This window comes from Candoia aspera, chromosome 2, assembly GCF_035149785.1.
Source record: "Candoia aspera isolate rCanAsp1 chromosome 2, rCanAsp1.hap2, whole genome shotgun sequence".
In the NCBI taxonomy this organism is placed as follows: Eukaryota; Metazoa; Chordata; class Lepidosauria; order Squamata; family Boidae; genus Candoia; species Candoia aspera.
The window spans coordinates 59,738,920-59,764,905 of NC_086154.1; the positions used below are offsets into that span (position 1 = coordinate 59,738,920).

Genomic DNA, 25,986 nt, shown 5'->3' on the forward strand with positions numbered 1-25,986 from the left:
TATCTGCTGTAAGCTACTTTGGACATAAGATAAAGAAAAGCATGGTATAAATATTCATGAATTGGGATGCTACATATTCCCTCACAACAATCCTTTAATTTAAGTTAGTCCAAGAGAGATTGATTGGCCAAAGTCACCCATTTAATTTCACAGCTGAATAGGGATTTGAATCTGAATCTCCCCAGCCATAAATATACCATACTGATCACACTTAGATAAATAAATTGGTTACATTAAATGCTCTTCCACAAATCCTTCTTGCCCCATGAACAGTCTTACCATTTTGTACAGATCAGACACACTGATCTGATCAGAATCCACCACTTCAAAGTCCTTCCGTGGGACAAGATCCAAGCCCAAATGTCTATGAAGAAACAAACAAACAAACAAACCCAGAATCAATTAATAAAAAAATCTCCAGGCTGCAAATTAGATCCTTTAAATGGATTCAGATTTGAGAAGAATAGCTTTCATTCATTTCAGCAATTTACTGTAAATTAATTAAATCATAGCAAAGATGCTTCCCATTTTCCTATTCTTTGCTTAAAATATATTCTGATAAAAGAGAAGTCAATTGCTCTATCTCATAATTAACACAATATTGAGGAAATGGCACTTAGACTTGGACTAGGGAACTCTGAGTTTAAATTTCCATTTAGCCATTAAACTGTCCTCCTGTAACTGTTGGTTTATTTTTGATGTCAAGTCAATCTTGATTCCTGGCAACTACATGGACAAGTCCATACAGTTCTCTTGGCAATATTTTCCAAAGTGGTTTGCTCCTGCCTTTTTACTATGGCTGAGAGGGAGTGACTGGCCCAAAGTCACCTATCTTGCTTCTTGTGCCTGAGACAAGATTAGAACTCAGTTTCCTGGCTTCCAGTATTTTAACCTCTACACCAAACTGGCTGTCTACTTACTTTCAAAAAAGTGCACACATCAATGTAGCCTTAATACTATAATAATGCTATATCCTCATACAAACTATTTGTTCTTTCAGTGTTTATTTATACTTCCATACATATGGAAATCTGTTTCTGTATTTAACTTCATTTTGGAACTTTCTATGCCTTGATGTTAGAATTATTTAGTAGTGGACTGCATCATCTACCCAATGATAACTGTTATCAGAAATATCACAGCAAGTATGCTACTTCATCCTTTACTATGAGGTGTTACAGATAGAATTCTTGATGTTGGATTCAGGAAGTAATTTTTGTAAGTCTCTATGCAGGCACATGTATGAGAGACTAGCAAGATCATTAATATGGCAGATTTTATTTTCATTCACACTGGGCCTTCCTATACATACAGCAGCCATAGTAAACAGAGACAGAATGCTCAAAACATGTTATCTGCACAAGCTTGAAAATCGAAAGCATAACTATCTAATGAATGTTGAGGGCTCTAACAACACTGCAGTATGCAACACTACATAGATTTTGGCACTGCCCAAAGTCATTTTGGAGTTGAGCAGCACTTTTAACAGCTTCCTTTGTATTTACAATGAAAGCTACTTATACATGAGCCTTTTCCTTGAATGTTCTACTCTTTAACTCCTAAGTGCATGTTTGTATTCCTAAAGAGAAATTTATTGCCAAGCCCATAGTGAAGCTCTGACATGGATTCTGTTAGAAGGAATATGGGGTGACAATGAGCAAAAGTTTGGAAGTACAGTGCAGCATTATACCAGGCAGAGGATATGCAGACCAGATTTTTGCTCTTCAGCAGGTCATTGAAAAATATATAAATGTGATAAACGAAGTTTATTGCATATTTTATTGATTTAAAGACAGCATACAATACAGCAAATAGGGTTGAATAATGGAATGTTTTGCACAAATATGAAATTGAATGTAAGCTGCTGAATGTGGCAAGAACCTTTTATGACAGGATTTATTTATTTATTTATTTATGCACTGCCCAACTCCCAATGAGTCTGGGTGATTCACAAAAAACATGAAAAGTTATAAAACAATAAAAACAAGACAGCAGTAAATGAAGAAGCACAGATGGCAAAACTGGGCAATAACAAACACATACCCACTCCTTGAAGGAGGCTACATCCATTCTAGCCAAAGGCCTGAGCAAAGAACTAGGTCTTCAAGGCCCTCTGAAATGCCGGTATGGTGGGAGCCATCCAGTTCTTGGGTGGGGGGACCTCATTCCAGAAGGAAGGTGCTGCAACAGAGGAGGAGTGCTTCTAGGGTCCCAATAGATGGCATTGTTTAATTGAAGGAACCCAGAGCATGGTAACCCTGCCAGATTGAAGCAGCTAGGCAGATACTAGGCAGATACTAGGGGAGACAGGTGGTCCGTCAATTAACCAGGCCCTATGCCATGTAGGACTTTAGAGGTAACAACTTGTCATGAGTACTGATGGTGAGCAGGAGGGGGCCCCTATCCAGGGGGGAAAACGCATCCGTAGTTTAGAGACTTTGAGCTGTCATTCAAAGAGACCCAGAACAGACCCGCCTTGACTTTTGGGGTTTATCTGTCTGGGTTTTCCCACGCTTCTTCAGTTTGGTAGGATTTCCTGTCTACTTTAGCAGTAATAAAACACTAGAGACTTCTTTGTCATCTCGGCATGGTTCTTGCTTAGTCAGGACACAACTAGCTCTTTGAATCACACCCCTAAGTAAACTGGCAACAAGTTCAGCTTGTGAAACAGGGGTGTTGCATGGACTTGCCCATCACTGCTCATGCCACTGTATTCTATACCAGTTGAAGCTTCCAGTTGGTCTTCAAGAGCAGCCCCATGTAGACTATACTGCAGTAGTCAAGCAGTGAGGTCACCCACCAGGACATGAGTGACTATCTAAAAGGCCTCCCCATCTAAAGCATGGAAAAATATCCATGCATTACAAAAAATGGAACACAGTAAAAGACAGATGTGTGATGCCCCCTTGATTGGTTAATATATTTATGGATAAATTAAGGAAGATGCTTTTGGTATTATTACATATATGTTCATCAGAGACATAAACATATTTGTACTTTTGTATGTAAACGATGCCAAGTTGCTGAGAATTTGAACATTTACACCAAATGTTAAATAAACTATATGGCACAACAAGGAGCACATATCTGAAACTTAATATATTGATGACCAAGGTTTTTACTGCAAGGAAAATGGAGAGAACAATTGTATGTTATACTGTATATAAATGGGGAAAAATCAGGGCAAATGAATTTCTGTATCTTGTAAAAAGTTTACGAAATATGGGGAAATCGATGGGAGAAATGTTAATACATGCAAATGCTGGCAGAAACATGGGGCTAGTATGTGGTCTGTTATGAGGAATGAATATTTGTTGAAAGAAGTGAAAATGGCTGGTTAAAAGAGTGTGCTTTTGCCCAAATAAGATTCAGATATGCCAAGAGAAACAGAAAAGTAAGCTGAATGTAGTGGGAATGGGTTATTTAAAAAGTATTTTATGGTAAAACAAGAAGAGATGGGGCAAGAATGAGTGGATGCTGAATGACTGTAACAAAAATGACAAGTATGAAAGAAGTATGTGGTTTAATCATATAAGGAATATGAATGAGGCCTGAACCACCGAACTAATATATTGAGAGATAATAAAGATACTGAGAGGAAAGGGAAGTCTGAAAACGTCATGAATGAAAGCAGTTGGATCCTGAAAAAGTAAGAAGTGAGGTTTAAAAAGCAAAAGACATGATGTATAGAGGTGAAGGAAGCAAGGATGGTTTGCAAGAAAAGAAAGCATGGAGATAGATATTGAATGCTGTCAGTGCAAACTCGATTTACCTAGAATTCTTTTTGTATTCTCTTAACTCCTGCCTTTTCTTTTGCTCACTACTTCTTATTCTTTTTCTGTGCTATGCATAATACTGTTTATCCCAAAAAAGAATAGCATGACAGTATGTATGCTATATATATATGAAGCTTCCAACTATTTTCAAAAGCTATTATATCACCACTATTAAATTTATTTAAACATACTTACTCATTTCCCCAGTCCAATCGTACAGTGAGATGTCTCTTGACTTCTCGTACTTGATCCTGGGTCAAATGACTGGAAAGTAATTGTCTGCGAAGATCAATCAGTTCATTCATCACATGGCGCAGTTTGTAGAACAGGTCTACCTTATGTTTCTGTGAACATTTTATTTTTTAGGAGGCAGAATGGGAGAGAAGAAAAAGACTGAGAACATGGAAAGTTTCCTGACAAAACCAGGAGTTGTACAATTTAAAACTCTACATTTTAAACTTTAGAATGTGTATTTGAAAGTACAGGTAGTCCTCATGTAGCGACCACACTTGGGACTGGCAACTCAATCATTAAGCAAAGCAGTCATTAGGTGAAACCACAACTGTGCTTACAACCTTACTTCAGCTTTCCTTTGCTTTACAGACTGCGAAGGTCATAAATGCGATGATTGATCGCAAAGTTACTTTTTCATCACTATCATAACCGCAAACAGTCGCTGTCCGAAGCAGTCACTAAATGAGGACTACCTGTAGGAGCTGCACAACTTTAAACTTTATTTTAAATTTAGAATGCATATGTGTTGTGAAATAATTAAGTATTTTCAGAAGTATGACAGTACTCAAACCAATTTCAGTGAAGTATTGACTGCAGAGACAGATGAATATAACTTTACTTACTGAGCAGAGCTTTTCACATTAGAGCTGCCTACATTCTACTCCCCAAAAGCAATTTTAGAAAGTTGAGGGCCCTTCGAAATCATGTGTGATAGGTCACAGGGATTGCAATAAGATATATTAGCATCCTACTGAAATAAAATACATTTTTCCTACAAGTTATACAAATTGACGAAAGAGGGTTCATTTTTAATATTTGTTTCAAAAAGAACGAGAGAAATTCTCAGTGATTAAATAAGATACTCCTGTATTTATTTAGTATGATATGGCCAAGAGATATATGTTCATGTTCTATTCTTTAATTATTTGCTTCTATACCATTCTTTGTAAATGGCTCGAGGTGGTTTATTTTATGATATTATCATCTCTCAAGCTGTCTGCAGTCTCTCTTGCTTTGTTTGTTGCTTATTCATTCAGTCGCTTCCGACTCTTCATGACTTCATGGACCAGCCCATGCCAGAGCTTCCTTGCTTCAATTAAATCTCAAAGGATGATGAAGGAATTCCTTCTATTTGTTTTCTCAGATGCAGAAGTGCCAGTGAAGCTACAGAGTACGGTAGTCCTTGAGTTACAACAGCAATTGGGACCGGAATTTCCATTGCTAAGCTATGCGGTTGTGAACAGTGACGATGTAACTGCATCGCTTAGCAATGGCAATTCTAGCAGTCCCAGTTGCTGTCGTTACCCCAGGACTGTGCAGGTTGTTAAGCAACGACCTTACATGACTGTAACATGGGAAGAGGCAGGAGTCCCAGGCAAGCAGGGATGTCCCAGAACACCAGAAAAAACGTCTTCCAACAAAATGGATACCCACATAACTTTACCAAAAAGTGCCTGACCACTCAACCCACTATAACACAACCAACATAAGCTATGAAAAGGATAACACTCCCATGTATCAGAAACATCTCAGAAACAACCAACAGACTATTACAACCACACAGCATTACTGTAGCACACAAATCAACTAAAACCCTCCAAAACAACTTAAGTAAACTGAAAGGCCCATGAAGAAAAAACAGGAGTCATTTACAACATACCATGTATGGACTGTAGCAGCCACTGTGTAGGACAGACAGGCAGAAGACCAGCAGAGTGCACCCATGAACACCAACTAGCAGTCAGAAGACACAATGAAAATTCCTTCATCTCACAACACATGGAAAGACTCAACCATAGTTTCTATGGGGGAACTGTGAGCATTGTAGACCAAGCAAAATCCAAAAACTCTAGGGAATTCCTGGAACACAGAGATAAACCACATCGAAACACCATTCAAAAGATACAATAAAAAAGCTAAGAAGGAAACAAAAAGACCAGAACATATCTTCTCCAGCAGCCAACACCCAGAGAAGCAGGGATTAACACCAGACAATCAAGCAAGCAAGAAAGAACACCCTAATCAAGGAACTACCAAGGAGACAAACAACCCAGCAGACAATCAAGCAGAAAAGAATACCCTAATCAAGGAACTACCAAGGAGAAAACCACACCCCCACCAACACTGGCAGGGCAAGCTACTATATATAAACAGGGAGCAAACCCCACACTCACCAGCATTGATGATGTTACCTTGTCAGGTAATGAAACATCTGCAAGCAAACAACCAAGCTCAAAGAGCACCAAGGACTCCACAGTTCAACCCCGAGCTACAGATATTCTCTTCTATTAATAAGAATGACTTACTCTATAATATAAATTAGACAATCCTTGCCCTTAGGTATACCATCTGAAAAGCCACAACATGGAAGATAAAAAGGGATGACCCAGCAGAGACAAGTAAAAAGAACTGAGGAATCATTCTTAATTTCATCATGCCTGTAAAAGTCAGATATAAATTAAATGGGTTATCATTAGATAATAGATAACATTATCATCTCCAGAGCAATTGATCCTGATGGACTTCAGGAAGCTGGAGATCACAGTAATTGTGAAAGGAAATGGAAACTCCTTGTTATCAGATTCCTCCTCACATAATACTTTACCCCAAAGCAATTCATCCCTTGTAATCATGTTTCCTGATCAGATATGTGGCAAAGTTATAATATGGGTTTGTTTCAAGGTCTGGTCCAGTGCTTGTGGCCCCTCTTGTTATGTTGCCCTTCACTATTGATGACTGACTTGTTTTTCATTATAGGACTATCTATGAGTAAGGACAAATTTATCACAATAGGCCTATGAAAAACAAGTACCATTGCTTAGGATGCGTACAGACCACTGATTTTATCTTGGAGAGGTTTTTGCTGTAACAAGTGCAAGAAAAATTAACAAAATTACTTGTCCCCTATACCTTTCAGCAGCTATGTTCAAAAGTAATTATTTTATTTAATTATTTAAATTTTCATACATTTCTTGGTTTGATTCACTGTATGGAAAGTTTGAATTCAACAAAGATGTTCATGGATTAAAAATGGAATTAATGTACCCACGTAGACCATTATTTATCTATGAATAGGGAACATGTAAGAATTTCAGTATAGGCAAATTCTTCTTTTCTTATTCAATAGGCAGAATATGTGATTTGCCTGTATTCAATAGTTTTTTTATGCTTATTTAACAAATCTAACCAATTATTTTTTTATAGACACTGTCACTGAAGACTCTAACCTCTACATGAAAAGTTGACTTTAATTACTTCAATATAATGCAGCAGCACAGGCAGTGATGGGCATGCCTCAGTATGCTCATGTGACAACTCTGCTCTGTGAGTTGCGCAGGTTGCCATTTTGCTTCCAGGTGCAATTTAAGGTGCTGGTTATGATTTATAAAGCTTTATATGGCATGGTGTGAAAGGTGAAAGGTCCCCTGTGCAAGCACCAAGTCATGTCTGACCCTTTGGGGGGATGCTGCTTTCACGAGATTTTGTTTGCAGACTGTATTGGGGTGGTTTGCCGTTGCCTTCCTCAGTTGTTTATATGGCATAGGGTCTAGTTATTTGAGGGATCACCTATCTCCTGTGACATTGACCAGACTGGTTTGATCTGACAGGATTGGCCTGCTCTGGGTTCCTTCAATTAAGCAGTGCCCTCTATTGGGACCCCAAACGCATGTCTTCTCTGTCACAACACCTGTCCTCTGGAATGAGATTTCCTTGAGATCCAGGTAGCTCCCACCCTGATGGCATTCCAGAGGGCCTTAAAGACCTGTCTTTTCCTCCAGGTTCTGGGCTAAGGTGGTTCGAGCCCCTTGCTGGGATGTATAATCTGTTTTATTTTTGCTGATCGGATTCACCATCTTGTTTAATGTTTAATACTTTCAATCTTTTGACTGTACTTTTATTATTTTGTTCTTATGCTGTGAGTTACCCAGAGTCAGTTTGTAGTTGGGCAGCATCTAAGTGAAATAAATAAGAAAATAAGAAAAATAAATTGCCTGATATACAAGCTGGATTTAAAAGAACCTAGGGCTCTGAAGATCACATTGCTAACATCTTTTTTTTTCTTTTCTTTTTATATATACAGTATTTATTTATATATTATTGGTAAATATAACAGCCAAAAGATATGATGAACTACAACAAAAAATATAACAGTGCTAATAAAATCAGAAAAGAATATACAGAATAGTGATTAAATGAGTGACATTTGTAGAAACTAAAAATATATCCATAAAGTGTTAATACAGAAGTAGTTCAATCCTTTAACATACAATCTGTCCTCATTTAGCAACTGCAATTTGTTCTGGTGAAATGGTTGCTAAGCAAAATGCTGCAAAGATCACTGGTTGCTGCTGTCTCACTTAGATGGTTTGTGCAGCAACGCTAGCATTACTCTCTCCACTTGCAGTGTTGTCAGATGCACAAATTTGGCCATATCTGCATGCACTGCATGCACAGGCCCATGGCCGCCATGAACTCCTGAGCCACCTCCGAGGCATGCCCCAGGGATGGCAGGTTGAAGTCCCCCAGAATCATGAGTCTGGGAAACTCCACCAATCCCGAGACAGCCTCCAGCAGCTGAGGCAGGGAGGTTGCTACGCAGTAGGGAGGCTGGAACAGTAGCAACACTCCCAACTGTTCTCGGGAACTCAACTTGAAGAACAGGGTCTCACATTTTGGGGAGAATTATTAAGGATCTCAACATGTTGTTGAATTATATTCCTAAAATTTGGTATCTTTTGAAGAACTCTGGCTTTATCCAGCTTGGGGTACAAGGAGGAGGATAACTTTACATAATTGGAAAGAAAATCACTCTCCTGAATTTAAGGAATGGATCTAGGATATGAATTTGATAGCTATTCTTGAAAAACTCTGTGAGAATATGAAGCATTATGTTGCTATATACTTGAATTAATTTCATATGGATATTTACATTTATCATATGGAACTTTTCTTTTTGTTCATTTTTTATGTTAGTTCATTTGACTGTTATATTTAACTTTTTTCACTGTATTATCACTATTCAATATATTCTTTTTCTTCTTCACTATTTTAACAATAAAAATAAAAAATAACTCACTGACACCATTGGCAAAATGATGTCCATCAAACCACAAAAATCCCAAGTTAGTACATGTTGTCTGTGCCTGACTTGTTCCCCCCGCCCTTGCAGAGCAGAGAAATTGCTTAAACAATCTCTTCCTGAGCTGCTTTTCTCCACAGCACAGTGCTTCTGCAAAAAGTGCTAACCAAGTTAACAAGCTCAGCTCTGTGACTTTAATTAGCTTGTAGCTGCTGCTGTAACTGACAAGACTTTAATCACTTTCACACCTTTGGCTTTTGTTTGCCTCCCAAGTTGCTGGGCAAGTCACTAAGGAAAGGAAACAGCTGGCACTCCTTTCAATGTGTGTTCCCCATCGTGTGCCTGTTTACCAACTTGTAATCCCTTTCTCTCCAATGAATTTAAACACAAACATTAATTCCCTTCTTGCCAATAATCCCAGCACCAGGATGAGCATTCCAAAGGGCAGAGTGGGGACAAAGGAAAGCTGAAGTTAAATCATAAGCACAGTCGTGGTCACATGATTTTTCCACTTAGTGACCCTGCCACTTAGCAACTGAGTTGCCAGTCCCAATTGTGGCCATTAAACAAAGACTACCTGTATTAATTATTTATTTCTCTCTCAGTTTTGCCTCACTTTTCATTTATGTCCAAAAACAAGTCTTTATTAATATACCATATAAGTATAGCCTATTTTAATTTGGAAAGATATTTTTCTCTAAGCCTGCTTGGCTGGCAAATTCTGAGATTTTTTTCCCTCCTATAGCCTGAGAAAACTTAAGTTCAGTACATCTTTTACTTGCTCCCATATTTTATTTACAGCATTATAATCTGGAAAGATAATAAACTACTCTAATAACAGTGTGCTATACAATATTCACCTTTAAGTAAAAAGGTGAGATTAATTTACCTATCTCAGCTAATACTTTACAAATTATAAAATAAGGCACAATGCAAAGTTACAATGGATGATTGATTTTTGATTGATTTTTGATATCTATTGTATTCCTAATCACTTTAAATAATACTTACCCTTTCAGTATAAAAAAACAATATAGAGTCATGTACTTTTGCAAGAATCCTGTATTTTTTCCCAGAACCAATATATAATTCAGGGAATCAAACATAATGGGCTACTCCTGGACCCATTCAGGATGGACTACAGGTACTCTTTGTTTAGTGACTGCCTCATTTAGTGACTATTCACAGTTAAGATGGTGATGAAAAAGTAACTTTACGACCAATTCTTACATTTACAACCTTTGCAGGTTTGTAAAGCAAAGGAAAGCTGAAGTAAGATCGTAACTATAGTTGCAGTTTCACTTATCGACCCTTCGCTTAACAACCGAGTTGCCGGTCCCAATTGTGGTAACTAAACAAGGCCTACCTGTATTTCTGGATGCTCAGAAACTAGTTTGTGAAATGTGTCAGATTCAGATAAATACCCTATTTACCAGCACAATTCTTCAATCACACTACATAACTATTATATCCCTGTGATTTACATGTTTTGCTTACATACCACATATAACTGCTTCCAGAGGATAGCCCATTCTTGGAGAGTTGCTGTAACTTCAGTGATAACAGAATCTTCAAGCAGAACAATTGTTTCATATTGCCTGTAAAATGAATAAACACCAGTGAAAATGTCATAAAAGGGAGGACTATTGTCCTAACAGTCAGGAATCATGCTGAGATGAGGAATAGGTCTCTAGTGTTTATTACTGCTACATAAGACAGAAAATCCTAACAAACTGAAGAAGTGTGGGAAAAACCCAGACAGATAAACCCCAAAAGTTAAGGCGGGTCTGATCTGTGTCTCTTTGAATGGCTGCTCAACTCCTCAGTACTACGCATGTGTTTTCCCTCCTGGATAGAGGCCCCCTCCTGCTCGCCATCAGTACTCATGACAACTATGGAATCATTTACTTCCATCTTCCCTTGAGACTATGTATTCATTTATGTATAATAGAAATACCCAAATATATAACACTTTACTTCATATAGAAATATTTGTGTGCCATTTTATATAGAACAAATATGAGTGGAATGTTCCATTCTCAAATAATCTTCTGTCTTCTATGTATAGTTTCATTGTACAAAATTCTACTTTATGACAATTTTAGTTCTATCTTTTTTATTATGATAGTTTAATGCAATGTGAGAATAACCTTGAGGAACAGCAGAAAGAGACGCAACCAAGACAACAGTGAGATAAACGAAATCTGAGTCCAAAGAAGAAATATAATTTGGGACTTCCGGTGAGAACATGGCCAACTGAACACTCTGCCTGTGAGTTTGGTGGGCAGACTTGGCAGCGTGGGTTCTTTTTTGGGGGCACATACTTTTTTCATGGACAAAAAACACTCGGAAACACCCCATTTGTACTTCGAAACATCGTCTTGTAGCCTGAGGATCGTCAACAGAGTTGGCTCTAATCCAGCAAGAGGCTACGGGAGTCAGGGACACCACCATTTCCAGACCACGCTCCAGCCCTTAAGGGACACTAGGTTGAGCCTTTCTCATTTCTAAATCACCCAATTTGTATATTTTTAAGATTTTTTTGTACCTTAAGCGAGGCTTTCACAGCAAGAAGAAACAAATCCCTTGGTACTAATAGTTGTTTCTGGAGTAGCCTTAAAACTTTCTTTTAACTGCTGGCTTGCTTCCCATTTAAAATTTAAGGTGGACTGACAATAAATAACTATCTCTCCATAACTACTTTTGTATCTAATTTGAAGGAGTTAACATTTCCCTTCACACTTATTTTGATGCTCTGAGTTTTTAGCTTTCTATTCACTTTTCTGGGATGCTGTCTTTGTTGGTTTGTATACTTTTTGTTTCATCAATATCATTCAAGAGCATTTGGAAGCCTTTCATAGAGAGTTAGACTCTACTGTCTGAATCATGGACGACCTTAACAGGACAGAACTTTCTGCTGAGTTTGCTGCGCTCCATGCTGATTTCAAACAAATCCTGCATAAAACTGCTCAAGCTATTTTGCAAGATGTCCAGGATACTATTTTTAAAATGTATCAGTTAAGGATTTTCTGAAAGGAGAGGAAGAGATTTATCAAGAAGGAGGCATTTTTCCTGAGAATCTAGAAGGTGAAGAAATAATAGCTGATGATTATATGCTGCTCATGAAAGAATTACAATTCGACTTGCAAGATAAGGACTGGGTTGTTTGTCTCAGAGTTTGTTTTGAGAATGAAATAATTCTGTTATGTGGGAAACTTTCTGCTGATTTTTTAAGGGGAGCACTTGCGTTCTTTGATTTATTTATAAAAACACCCTGTGTATAATATGGAGACAAATAAATGTTCTCATTTATTTTCAGGCAGGATAAGAAATTAAATTAAGTATGTGGATTGATTTGAAGGCTGTATGATTCTATTTTTTTTGTAATGATTCAAAGTTTGTTTGATTTCTTTAAGGTTTAATAGAGCCAAGACTGTTATAGTAGTACTAAGCATAAAAGTAGATAGTTTAAATGTTTTTAAAAATATTTTTTTGCCTGTTTGATTTTTGTTAAAATGCCTTATGTGTAATACAGAGATATGTAAATGCCCTGGTATATTTCAAGGAGGGGGAAAATTTAAGAACGTGTAAATGGATTGATAATGGTAGTACTATTAATTATAAAAATAAACAACTTATATGTTTTTATAATTTGATTTTTATTATAGTGGACAGAAATATATAGAATAGTGGTAGGAAGGAGGGAATTAAATGGATGTTGTTTTAAGGAGGAGAGAAGTAGATTTAGAAATTTATATATACCCTTTTTTATATAAGCGGGAGCAATTGTATTAGTGATTTGCATGTGTTAATGGCAGGATGTATAGAAATAATGTGATCTTGGTTTGATCAAGAGTAAGGATTTGATTATGGAAATTGCTGTATATTCTTGCTGTTGAAAGTTGGAAGTCATCTTTATATGTAATCTCTAAAAAAAAAATTTTGTGTTTCTCATTTTTTTAGTTTCTATTTTTTGTAGTTTTTTGTTTTTCTGTGGTTTTTATCTTTGTTCTAAACTTTAAAAAATTATATTTAAAAAAAAGAAATATAATTTGAAAAAATGTCTCAGAATTGACCCTTTCTAGTTCTCTTGTTGATAAAGGCAGGGAGGGGAGAGGTGCTTTCAGACTTGCAAGATTGGTACTGTAACCCTATAATAAAAGTAGTATCAGTATTCACAACTTTCTTTTCCTAGTCTGATCTACCTCGAAGGGCTGACAGATTGTGGATCACTGGAATTGATGTTTGGAGGCAGTTATTGCATAGAAAAGGATGAAGAAACTGGAAGTTAATTTAGACAAGGAAGAGTTACCATGGTGAGACAGCTGAGAGTTTTAACTGCTTCTAAAATTATTGCATTCCTTCTGAAAATATTTATTTATAATTTCGCAGTCCCTCTGGGTTTGGGACTGTGGAAGCACAGGCAATAGCAGCTGAGTTTTCTTTTAGCTACAGCTCTGTCCAGATATACCACATCTTGCCTAAGATGGAAACTTTTTGAACCCATACCCATTGAAATCTCTCCCTCAGATATATGTTTATCTCTAACTTAGAGACAAGCTTTTTACATCCTCTTGCTAATCACTTAAGAATGCACTGGGGAACTGGCTACCCGTTTTCCTGATAAAGGAAGAATATTCTATGCATGTATTATTTTGTAAAACACCATCCTCTTTCCAAGGCTTTGAAAAGCCAATTAGATCTTCTAATTGTCCATTCTGGATGACTAAGCAATGTTTCCTGATGAGTAAGCAGAGGCTGCAGCAGGTGCTATAGAAGGAATATATATGGTAGACAATTACAGTTGAACTCTGTTGCCTGTATGGTGGATTCTATGATATAATTTATCTGGTGGTGTACAGCATATATTTAGTATATGCATTAAAAAAGAATAATATAAAGATAAAAGATGCTGTGCAGCACTCTCAAAATTTCTAAAGCACTTTGGTAAGAAACTGTCCATTGAGCCTTAAACAGTGGGGGGGGCGGTATATATATATGCTGAACAGTTTCAAATTTGATGAACAAGAGAAAAGGGAAGCAATCTCTTGCCATTGCCTAGATCAGAAATGCATTTATACCAGTATCTAGGTACAATATGATTTAAAATTCAGAACCTACATATAATTCTCTTTCAGAATCCTCCCTTGCAGGGCCAAGCAAGCTAAGCAATTGCTAGGCAAATAGAAAAAAATAACAACAGGCAGGAACACAAGATAGATGAAAAGGCTGACAAAATAATCTCTGTTAAGTTGGGTTGTGAAGTAACCGTTAAATTATGTAGTGCCCCACTACTCATTTTTCTTTTAATTAGAATTTCTAAATTAGATTTATTGCAAGTTGGCATTACACAATAAATTCAAATGCAAATTCATGTGGAAAAAAACTGGTATACTGACAATTTTAACTATTTCATGATGGAAGTATCTAGTTTTATCAAAGTTTTCTCACATTTAACAACATTAGTTCATTTGGCTATTCCAGTTTCCTTGCTTAATAAGATTATGGGTACAAGCATCAACTGTATCACTTATCTCATTAACCTACACTGAACAATGGGTTACAATGCTGCATGCAAATTTTCTCACAAGAGGCAGTTACAATTTTTATCCATTTCTTTAAAACCAAATCAAATTTATTATTGTGATCAAAGTTCAGTGTATTAAAAATCAAGTATGTCCAAGAACTTCATAACAGCAATAAAAATCTAGTTGCCAGTTTGTTTCCAGGTCCAGTTTTAAATGCTGAAGTTCACCTTGAAACCCTATATGCATTGTGACAAGTTTATATAGACACCTATCCAGTGTAAAATCCATCAAAGGTACTGTTCACTTGTCTGCTAAAATATCTTCGGTTGGTAAGGCCCTTTTCTGTAGTGGGTCCAACCTTGTATCTTACACAGGATGAATGTGTGGTTCCCTCTCTGACTGTTTGCAAATGGGTTGAAAGTACTAGCCTATTCCAATCTGCTTTGCAATTCATGAATGCCCACTTTTGTCGTATAACTGGATTGTTCCTTATTTGTTGCTGTTATTTTAAAACCTTGCTGCTATTACCATCATCATCATCATCATCATCATCATCATCTTCATCATTCCACATTTCTATTTTAAATAGCCATGTATTACTCTACAATGGGACGCAGTGGCGCTGCGGGTTAAACCGCTGAGCTGTCGATCGGAAGGTCGGCGGTTCGAAACCGCGCGGCGGGGTGAGCTCCCGTTGTTAATCCCAGCTCCTGCTCACCTAGCAGTTCGAAAACATGCAAATGTGAGTAGATCAATAGGTACCGCTTCGGCGGGAAGGTAACGGCGTTCCGAGTCGTCATGCTGGCCACATGACCCGGAAGTGTCTATGACAACGCCGGCTCCAAGGCTTAGAAACGGAGATGAGCACCGCCCCCTAGAGTCGGATTCGACTGGACTTTACGTCAAGGGAAACCTTTACCTTTACTATTACTCTACAATGTTGTTTATCAAGTGGTACACAAAAAACTGAACAGAAATGAATACACTCCTTAGTAATAACAAATATATTATTAGCCCTTCTTCTGTGCCTTCAGTATTTGGGAGTCCGTGTAGTGTGATGGTTGAGATGTTGGACTTTGACCAGAAAGATGCAGATTCAAGAACACATGTGTCTTGTCTCTCTCTCTCAGTCAAATATACCTAGTTATGGTATGTTTGAAATACCTCTTATGGGGAATTAGAACCTAAGTTACTCTACTTTGAATGCTGACAGAAAAGGAGGAATGGAATAAATGCAGTAACATTATAGAGAGTAAGGAAGATCATCTTGACAGAAATATTCAAGAACCTTTATTTATTTATTTATCAATCAATCAATCAAATCATTACCTAGACAAAAGGGACTGAAAATTTTTTTTAAGACCAGAGCAATGAGATAACATTCAGAAGTGGCTCTGGCAGATGCCTCCCTAATTCATTGGAGTATAAGAAGGGAGAGGAGATATAGCACAATCAGACTTGCAAGATTCTGTTATTATAGCCAATCTCAATAAAAGTAGTTTTAGTTTTCCTTTGGAGTTGATTTTCTGGTCTGGTCTACCTACCATTAACTAATTAATAAATAGTCTAGTTAATATGCAATAGCATTGCTTTCATAGATATATCACATAGCTGTAAAGAAGAACAGCATTCCTGTCAAGTTTCCTGATAAGGAATCATTCTGACGAATAAAGACTAATCCATTATCCTTAAATGCTTTTTAACTATTTTCCTCATGTATTTCATTTAGCACAAAAGTTAGAAGAGAAATTAGATGTAATTTTTGCTTGGACTTACTTGTAGAACACATATAGTTTTATAGAATAACATTAGAGTTTCAGCTTTAGATTAACATATTAAACGTTACATGAAAAGTAGTTTAAATGAAGAATATATTTAATAATGCTAATAGATACCTACCTATTTGTCAGATATATCAATTTCTTGATAATTGAAGTGCATACTCACCCTCTGTTACTGACAAGTGCCTTTTTCAAGTGAATGTAATTTGCAGGAAAGATCCCCTGAAAGAAAAAATGCATTATATTTATTTTAACAAGAAGCATTCAGTGAAAGCTTCAATTGACCAAAGCTGTGACAGGTAACAGAAATAAGTATTTATCAGCCCATTTGGTAAAACCAGATACAGAATTCCTTTTCTTTTCTTTTTTAATCTGGTGCCTCTAAGTTCTTGTTGTTTTTCTGTATTTTGCATTATGTTGTTTACCCCAAAATGAAATGTGATGGGTCTGTAAGTTTTTTATAAATACAGTTTAACAATCCTACTTAAGTAAATAGTTTGGTATATGCTGACAGATTGGGAATTCTGAAATCAATACATTTAGTTTTGCTAAAACCTGCAATTGTTAATTACTTCCATAAAGTAATATCATTTGACACAAACCATTATTTTATACAATAAATCAAATAATAAAAAAGACTTACAGAACATTTTTATTCTTCTACAAATTTTATTCAGTATCAAAATGTTCTAAGCAGCCAGCTCCATGATTTTTCTTTAGTAAAATTAATTTTAAGAATTAAGACTAGAAATTAAATAGTTTACATTGGGAACTATTGTTACAGACTTTACTGGGGAAACATCAGCTTATATATTACTAGAAGTAGTAAATGGTTAATAATTCTGGTCTTATTTAGCAATTGTTTATTATAAATATATATAATCTTATTCAGAAAGAATGATGTGTGCCTGGTAAGAACTTCCATACATTGTGTCTCTCTTATATGTAAACTGCAGAAATTAAAAATCCAGTATTATGCCATTTTCACAAATCAGGTAGGCATAATGAATTATATTTCACTCAGCATGGCAATCAATGTCTCCATTAAGAATAAATAATTAATTATTATAAGATCTGGATCCCAAACATTTTGATGCTTTTCACAGTATGTTAAATATGTACTAAACAGTTTTCGAAAATCTCTAAGGCACTAAATAGTCAGCTAAGTAATTTAAATTTCCACAATTCCAGTAAGACTTTATCATATCTGAATATTCTGTACAAATCAGAGCTAATCAGAGTACTATACTGTAAACTAGGCACAACTGTTTGCTAACCATTGCACTAATTCAGAAACAGGGCATAGAAATGCTTTTGGCTCTTCTTGGCAGCATATGGAATACCACCAAGAAAGGAAAATTAACTCCCCTCCTCAAATCCTCATTCCAAGTTATCTGACCAGGAGCTTTGTCATGTTCTCATTCCAATGTCTGGTTAACATTGTAACGTTTCACATGTCTTTTTCTGTTCCGTGTTCCTTCACCCGGGGTTTTTCCATTCCTTCGCCCTCCGTTGTTTGGAGGGCTTGGAATGCATGTTTGGGTTTGCGCTCCTGTTCAAGGTTACTTTCCCAGGCGCGTCTAATGGCTTCTAGCACCTGGGAGGGGGAGCGTCCTGACGGGCGATGGGGCGGGATCTGCTTACAAGCAAGGCTTTTAAGTTTGTATTTGGCGCGCTTTTGCTCATTCTCAGCTTTCTCTGTATTTGCATACTATTCCTTTAATAAATCAGTTATCTTTAAGCCCGAGCTTGTGAGACTGAGTATTTGGGTTTAGGCAATCGTTACATAAAGCTGAGAATCATTTTATCCATTGTCCGCTAGCCCCATCCAATCATTGGATAAGAGGGAACGCTAGCGATGACAGAACCTCAACTTCGCGCAAGTGAGGGAAGCGAAGAAGAGCGGGAGGCGGCCAAAAGCCGGCCAGTGCTAACTTCGAGAGCGCAAAGAGCAGCACGTCGGGAGTTGCGAGATATCCAATTGGACGAGCTGCTGATATCCATGCAGGAGAGTCTCAGGAGTGAACATAGAACTGTCATGGAAAGAGCACAGGGGAGGGGGTCTCCACAATTGACCTGGGAGCATGAAGTCCCCTTGTCACCGAGGGTGGTGGTAACCAACCAACCCTCGGAGGAGCCGGTCACTCCGGCCCGTATGAGGGCATTAGAAGATAAAATGGATTTAATAGTGACGATCCTCAAGGATCTACCCAAAGAGGATCTACCCAGAGAGGCAGAGCCCACCCCGGAGGATTGGGAAGAAGAGCCGTCACAGTACCCCAGGCATAGTACCATGTCGACCCGGGGGAGAAGCAAGATTCGATCAGACCGTCAAGGGGGGGAGCGAGAGGCAAGACCTCCTAGGGATCGACCACCCATGGGGGCTCGGCGCACGCTGACATTCGCGGCACCGCCACAGCCAGCTGAGCCGGCAAGAACCTTCCCACCATTTGGAGTGAAGTTCGATGGGGACCCCACAACGCTCTCCTTCTTTATTACTAATGCCAAGCACTATATAGAAGATTGGGGTCGAAACTTTCGGTCTGAACATGGCAAGGTTAATTTCATTGCCAACAAGCTGAGAGGAAAGGCAGCGGATTGGTATGTGCAACTATGCCAAGCTGAGGCAACTGAGTTAGAGGACTTCGATGACTTTTTGTGGGCACTTAAAGAGCATTTCGAAGACCCCCTAGCTCAAGAAACGGCCAAAAATGACCTGCGGAAACTCTACCAAGGGTCCCTCTCAGTTGCCAAATATGCGTTGGAGTTTAAAGCTTTGGCAGGAAAGGTGGAAGACTGGTCTGAGCCAACAATCATCGAATTGTTCAAGCAGGGGCTTGAACCCGAAATCCTTCGATGGGCTCTGGGCAGAGATGACCCTAAAACGCTATATGGGTGGATTCAGTTGGCAGGAAGCGCAGAAAATGCCCTACGAACCTATGCCCATACCAAAGAGCTTAGACAAACACGTCTCGCTAGAGGGGCGCGCACATCTGGACTTGCCAGCCGCCCCAAACCGAAAACCTGGGAAGAAGAGAGGGAGCAACGGTTCTCCAAGGGTCAGTGCCTCCGATGTGGGAAAGAAGGGCATCGAGCCACGTCGTGCCCGAGACGCCGTCCAGAGGAACGACAGACGAAACCCACGGTAAAGACGCCTGCTCCTGCTCCACCGCGAAAACTGAAGGCAGCCCTCGCGGAACTGGACCCCCCAGACCTTCCCTTCGGAGAAGAGGAGGAAGAGTTGCAGTTCGAACAGCCGGCGGGAAAAGCCTACCACCTGCCCTGAAGGGCGCCCTAGGGCAGGTGGAAGAAACCGGGCGTAACCATGATTCGGTGAGTGGAAACTTCCCCACACTGACTGTTAAAGTTAAACTGAGCTCAAAAACCAAAACGGTGGAAGTGTGGGCCATGCTAGACTCGGGTTGCTCCCGTTCCCTAATGCACCCTGATGTAGTAGCGGCTCTGGAACTGCCCACGTTCCCTTTGCCAAGACCCATGATTTTCACCCAATTGGATGGAACTATGGCGGGAGGGAAAGCAGTCAATCTTTCCACGGGACTGGTCGCCTTGCAGATGGGCTCCCATCAGGAAAAGCTGCCATTTGTGGTAGCTCCAGTGGGGGGTCCTCTGGTAATCTTGGGGATGCCTTGGTTTGTGCAACAAAACCCTTTCATCAACTGGCTGCATAGAACTGTGACGTTTGCAGATGGATTTTACAAAGTACCCGAAAAGGACCTACTGGAGGACATGGAGGGTGGAGGGGTAGCGTATACCACTGTGCAAACGCTTCAACCTCTTGAGGGACTACCCAATCAGTATCAGGATTTTGCTGAAGTGTTTGGGGAAAAGGAAGCGGATCGCTTACCACCCCACCGAAAAACGGACTGTGCCATTGAATTTTTACCAAATGTAAAATTGCCTCACCCAAAAATATACCCCATGTCTCCCAAAGAGCTTACCACGCTAAGGGAGTTCATCGACAAAAACCTGGCTAGGGGTTTCATTGAGCCGGCAAATTCCCCGGTAGGAGCTCCTGTCCTATTCCGGCCAAAAAAGGATGGGTCATTAAGGCTTTGTACCGATTTCCGCGGGCTCAATGCGGTCTCAATATTAAATAAATATCCTTTGCCCCTGATCAAAGATATGTTATCACATCTGGCCAGGGGCAAAATTTTCTCAAAACTGGATTTGAGAGAAGCTTATTTTCGCATTCGCATAAGGAAAGGGGATGAGTGGAAAACAGCGTTTAACTGTCCTCTTGGGGCTTTCCAATATAACGTCTTACCATTCGGTTTGTCTGGGGCACCTGGGGTTTTTATGCAACTAATCAATGAGGTCTTGCATGACCACCTATTTAAGGGGGTACTGGTATATTTGGATGATGTATTGATTTATACTGAAACCATGTCAGAACATATCCACTTGGTGCGTCAGGTACTGGCTAAGTTGAAAAAGGCAGAGTTGTACGCAAAATTGTCAAAATGTGCCTTTCATCAGTCGCAAATTGATTACCTAGGGTACCGAATTTCAGCTCAGGGCATTGAAATGGACCCTGCAAAAGTAGAAGCTATTGTGGCATGGGAGCCTCCCCGTACCAGGAGACAATTACAAAGTTTCCTTGGATTCTCTAATTTCTATCGGGCATTCGCCCAAAATTTTGCAGAAATCGCCCTCCCCCTTACTGAACTGTTAAAAACTAAAGGACAGGGGGATACGCGACGTTCAAAGAACCCAGGCGCACTCCTTAAATGGACTCCAGCCTGTCAGCAAGCGTTCGAAGCGCTCAAACAAATCTTTACCACAGAACCAATTTTACAGCATCCAAACCCCTCTAAACCTTTCGTTCTACAAGTCGACGCTTCTGATTTTTCCATAGGAGCAATTCTGCTACAAGCTGACCAATCTGGCGCTTTAAAACCCTGTGCCTACCTCTCTCGCAAATTCACTGAAACAGAGAGAAGATGGCACGTTTGGGAAAAAGAGGCTTTTGCTGTAAAAACGGCTTTGGAAACATGGCGACACCTATTGGAAGGCACTTCAAACCCTTTTGAAGTCTGGACTGACCATAAAAACCTAGAAGCTCTAAGCACCAGTCGAAAACTCAGTCCCAAACAGCTCCGCTGGGCTGAGTTTTTCAGCCGCTTCGACTTCACCCTTAAATTTATACCAGGCAAGAAAAACTTTTTAGCTGATGCACTCTCGCGCAGACCCCAAGATGCTGGCCCAGGGCCAACGGTCCAAGGTACCGTCTGGACCGACAAACAATTAAGTTTGGCAGCAGTAACTCGCAGCCAGACCCGAGCGCAATCAAATCAGCCTCTGGCCGCTTTGCCTTCCAGCCGCTCGCCGCACTTGTCAATTCCTTCCGATTTGCAACAACAGTTGCTTTCCCACCTTAAGACAGATACTTGGTTGCAAACCAATAGACACCTTTTAACTTTCACCGATAATTTTGCCTGGCGCAACGATCGTCTCTATGTCCCCGAGGCAATGCGGAAAACCATACTCCAGCGCTGCCACGATGACAAGCTAGCTGGACACTTTGGCTACGTAAAAACTTTGCACCTTGTTCGCCGGCAATTCTGGTGGCCAACTTTACTCAAGGATTTAAAGGAGTATGTCACTGCATGCCCTGTATGTGCGGCGATAAAGCGCAAACCAGGCAAACCCCAAGGTCTCCTTCAACCTGTTGCCACTCCATCTGTCCCTTGGCAGGACATCTCCATGGACTTTATCGTTGATCTACCCCCTAGTCAACGCAAAACTGTCATTTGGGTCGTCAAAGACTTTTTTTCCAAACAAGCCCACTTTATCCCCTGTGCGTCTATCCCCACCGCCCAACAGCTGGCACGCCTCTTCCTCATCCACGTGTACCGCCTCCACGGTATCCCCGCCCGTTTGGTGAGTGACAGAGGTACACAATTTACGTCACAATTTTGGCGGGCATTTTTAAAACTTTTAGGTACAAAACAGTCGCTTTCTACCGCCTGGCATCCGGAAACGGACGGATCTACAGAGGCGGTTAATTCTACATTGGAACAATATCTCAGAGCTTTTGTTAACTACCAACAAGACAACTGGGTCGATTTACTCCCATTTGCTGAGGTCGCTTACAACAATTCCGTTCATCAAACCACTGGCCAAGTTCCCTTTAAAACAGTTTTTGGACGTGACTTTGTTCCTATTCCTGAACTTCCTCATCCTCAACCGCTACCTGCCACCCTTGCTGACTGGGCAGACTCTCTTAAAGACTCATGGTCTAATATTCTACTGGCTCTTCACCATGCCCAGGCTACCTATAAACGCCATGCCGATGCAAAGCGTTCCCCGGAACCATCCTTTCTGGTCGGGGATAAAGTCTACTTATCAACTAAATTTATCAAGTCCCCACAACCGTCTAAGAAACTTGGCCCTAAATTTGTCGGACCTTTTCCAATTGTTGCTCAGCTCAACCCTGTTACGTTTAAACTTGATTTGCCCCACAACCTTAAACGTTTACACCCTGTTTTCCATTGTAGTTTACTCAAACCCTGCCTGTCGTCGGACCGTTGGCATCCACAACCCGTTCCTCCACCTCCCCTCATGATTGACAACCAGCAACACTTCGAGGTGGCATCCATCCTCGACTCCCGCCGCCTGCGCTCCCGTTTACAGTACCTCGTCCGCTGGAAACATTTCCCTCATCCTGAATGGGTTGCCGCTCCAGACGTACATTCCCCTCATCTCATCACCCAATTCCACTCTGCCTATCCTGACAAACCGGCTCCTTAGTTTCTTCTGGGGGGGCAATATGTCATGTTCTCATTCCAATGTCTGGTTAACATTGTAACGTTTCACATGTCTTTTTCTGTTCCGTGTTCCTTCACCCGGGGTTTTTCCATTCCTTCGCCCTCCGTTGTTTGGAGGGCTTGGAATGCATGTTTGGGTTTGCGCTCCTGTTCAAGGTTACTTTCCCAGGCGCGTCTAATGGCTTCTAGCACCTGGGAGGGGGAGCGTCCTGACGGGCGATGGGGCGGGATCTGCTTACAAGCAAGGCTTTTAAGTTTGTATTTGGCGCGCTTTTGCTCATTCTCAGCTTTCTCTGTATTTGCATACTATTCCTTTAATAAATCAGTTATCTTTAAGCCCGAGCTTGTGAGACTGAGTATTTGGGTTTAGGCAATCGTTACAAGCTTTGATTCCAGTCATCTATTCAAAGGCCTGAGCCAAATTCCCAACTTTTCCACAGACATCAACTGGTTCTCAAGGAGCATCTTCAAGTATGAGATTCCCAAGAACCAACTTTGCTTGTCTCCCACTTTTTGAAAATGCACAAGATGGGGAAAGCCTGAGATAAGTACTGTTCCAAGATTCTTCCAGTCCTTATACAGTGGCTCCAAAGTAAGGGGCAGGAAAGAGATAAAGATCATGAATTTACAAATAAAATGAAAGAAAGAAATATGTGTGTCTGAAACTAAGAGAAAGGGGAAGAATAAAGGTGTCTGGTTTTGAGGAATGATGTTGATAAATACATGCAAGGAAGAAAAGATGTACATTTAATTATGAATGAAAGAGCTAAAATGTATGTCAGGAAATATAAGGAGATATCATCTAGGCTGTTATGATTGTGTGTGAAATCAGGAATCCATAGGTTTGTGAATGTTGCACATTGCACTTCAGTGAATGGTGATAATGGAAGAACCAAATATAAGTTCTGGGAAAAATTGTAATCTGAACGTAATCTGAGGGTGGGGGGTGAGGGGGAATTATTCTGCTAAGTGATATGAATGAATAAATGGGAACAAGATGAGATCAGATTAAAAAGTGACTGGGCCATTTGGAAACCCAAGCATGATTGGTATCTGATACATATCTTTTCAGAAAAACATCTGCATTGCAGGTTCTTTTATAACCACCAATAACCAGATTGACCCAGACTTAATAGATACAAAGCAGTGGAAATTTGGACAATTGACTGGGTTTTTGTATCTCCCTTCAGTGGCTGGGGAGACACCTATTTTACAAAAGGAAACCTTACCCCCCAAAAAAATTGAAGTTGAAAACTAGTGTAGAAATGAATTTAAATAGTAAAACTAGTTTCTACTTTAACCATCTATTTTCTATAAGCTCTTTAAAGTCCAATTTCACTATATTCTCATATTTTTCTATTCTGTATCTCCAATATATTTGTTTATTGCTGGCCTATATTTCTGTTGTCTTAATCCCTATATACCTCTATTGTTACTCTCTATAGAGCTAGCTGGGTTTCTTGATTCTTCTCCCTTCTTCCAAATCTTTATTCCATCTGAAGAAAATAGCTTGAAGAACTTTTACCTCATGACAGTCTGAGGGAAGGAAATAAAACGCCTTTCTCTCCCCAGTTTTATCAGCTGCTACCTCTTTTCCTTTTGCCTCTTCTCATAAGGGCTGTCTATCTTTTAATTTGCTCTGTACTCTGTCCAAAGCTCCTGGGCTTTAGCTCTGTTTATTCAGCCCCTTCCTCATGAGGCTGTGGCAGCAGAGCTCCTAGGCAGAGGAGCTTGTTTTCCTCCTTCCCTTCTTCCTTCTTTCACCTCAACATTGCTGTTTGATTGGCAGCTGGGTTGCCCTGACGATGGAGGAGGGCCAAGAAGGGAGGGGAGGAAGGAACACAGGGGCTTATAACCTGGTCAGCCAGTCTGTCCCTCCACGGTTTGTCCTTCCATGGACTGTTTCAAAGACTTGGTTTAAGCATAAGTCTCCTCATACTAACACATGGCAAAGGAATGCATATATAGCTAGGTCCTGATTAATGCAGATAATGAATCCCATGAAGTGGTCACATTATTTGAATTTGCACTATTCAAAGTTATAATTATATATAAAATATGGTAATTGGTTCCAGCTCAATGGAAATAGGCAATGAAAATGTAATAACAAACCTCTCTTTTTTTGTGCTTGTAGTATTTTCATCTGAAGGAATCTTCCTTTTGTCCATTTTGTTAAGGGCGCTTATTAAAACAATTAAAACAAATCATGCAAACAGCAGGCAGCAGCACATGCACATGCACACGTGAAGATAAACAAGTGCAGTAGCAGCATCTGAAACGCTAGTTGCAGGATACTAACTGCAGTTGAGATTATCCCAACAACCTCAGCTGCACATACTCTGGCCTCACATTAACTGAATCTTGGTTCACTTTAAATGCGACCTGGTATCATTGTACAATTTGTGCTAAATCCACTATCACATTATTCAAACTGATATTAAATGTGACCTAGCTGTACATCTAAAGGCATTAATGATTTGTTACCATTAAAGACTAATAGAATTAGCAACATATACAAAGGTGTTGAGAGGTTCTGAATGAGGGGCAGATGGTTTTTTTGGTAGTATCAAAGAACAGATCTTGGAGGAAAAACAGACATGGAAGAAAAGGAAAAAATTAAAGAAACAAGAGGAAGCATAGAGTGACTGTAGAAGAGAAACTATGTCATCTTTGAAGAAATATTTAGAAGGCACATTAATCTCCCAACAGAATTATTTGAAAGTGGACAAAAATGATGTTTTCACATCAAAGACATTTTTTAAAGATTTACAAAAAGTATAGATTTCAATTTTCATGATT

General features: G+C 39.5%; 1 protein-coding gene across 1 annotated transcript in view; it reads right to left on the reverse strand.

The window, feature by feature from the left end:
* DOCK3 (dedicator of cytokinesis 3) overlaps positions 1-25,986 on the reverse strand; it is a 222,706-nt gene that overhangs the window by 191,424 nt on the left and 5,296 nt on the right. The window contains exons 4-7 of the mRNA XM_063292863.1: positions 16,566-16,621; positions 10,592-10,688; positions 3,972-4,120; positions 280-364 (exon numbers count right to left, since the gene is read on the reverse strand). Coding sequence (XP_063148933.1) covers positions 280-364; positions 3,972-4,120; positions 10,592-10,688; positions 16,566-16,621 — 387 coding nt within the window. The remainder of the gene's footprint in view (positions 1-279; positions 365-3,971; positions 4,121-10,591; positions 10,689-16,565; positions 16,622-25,986) is intronic.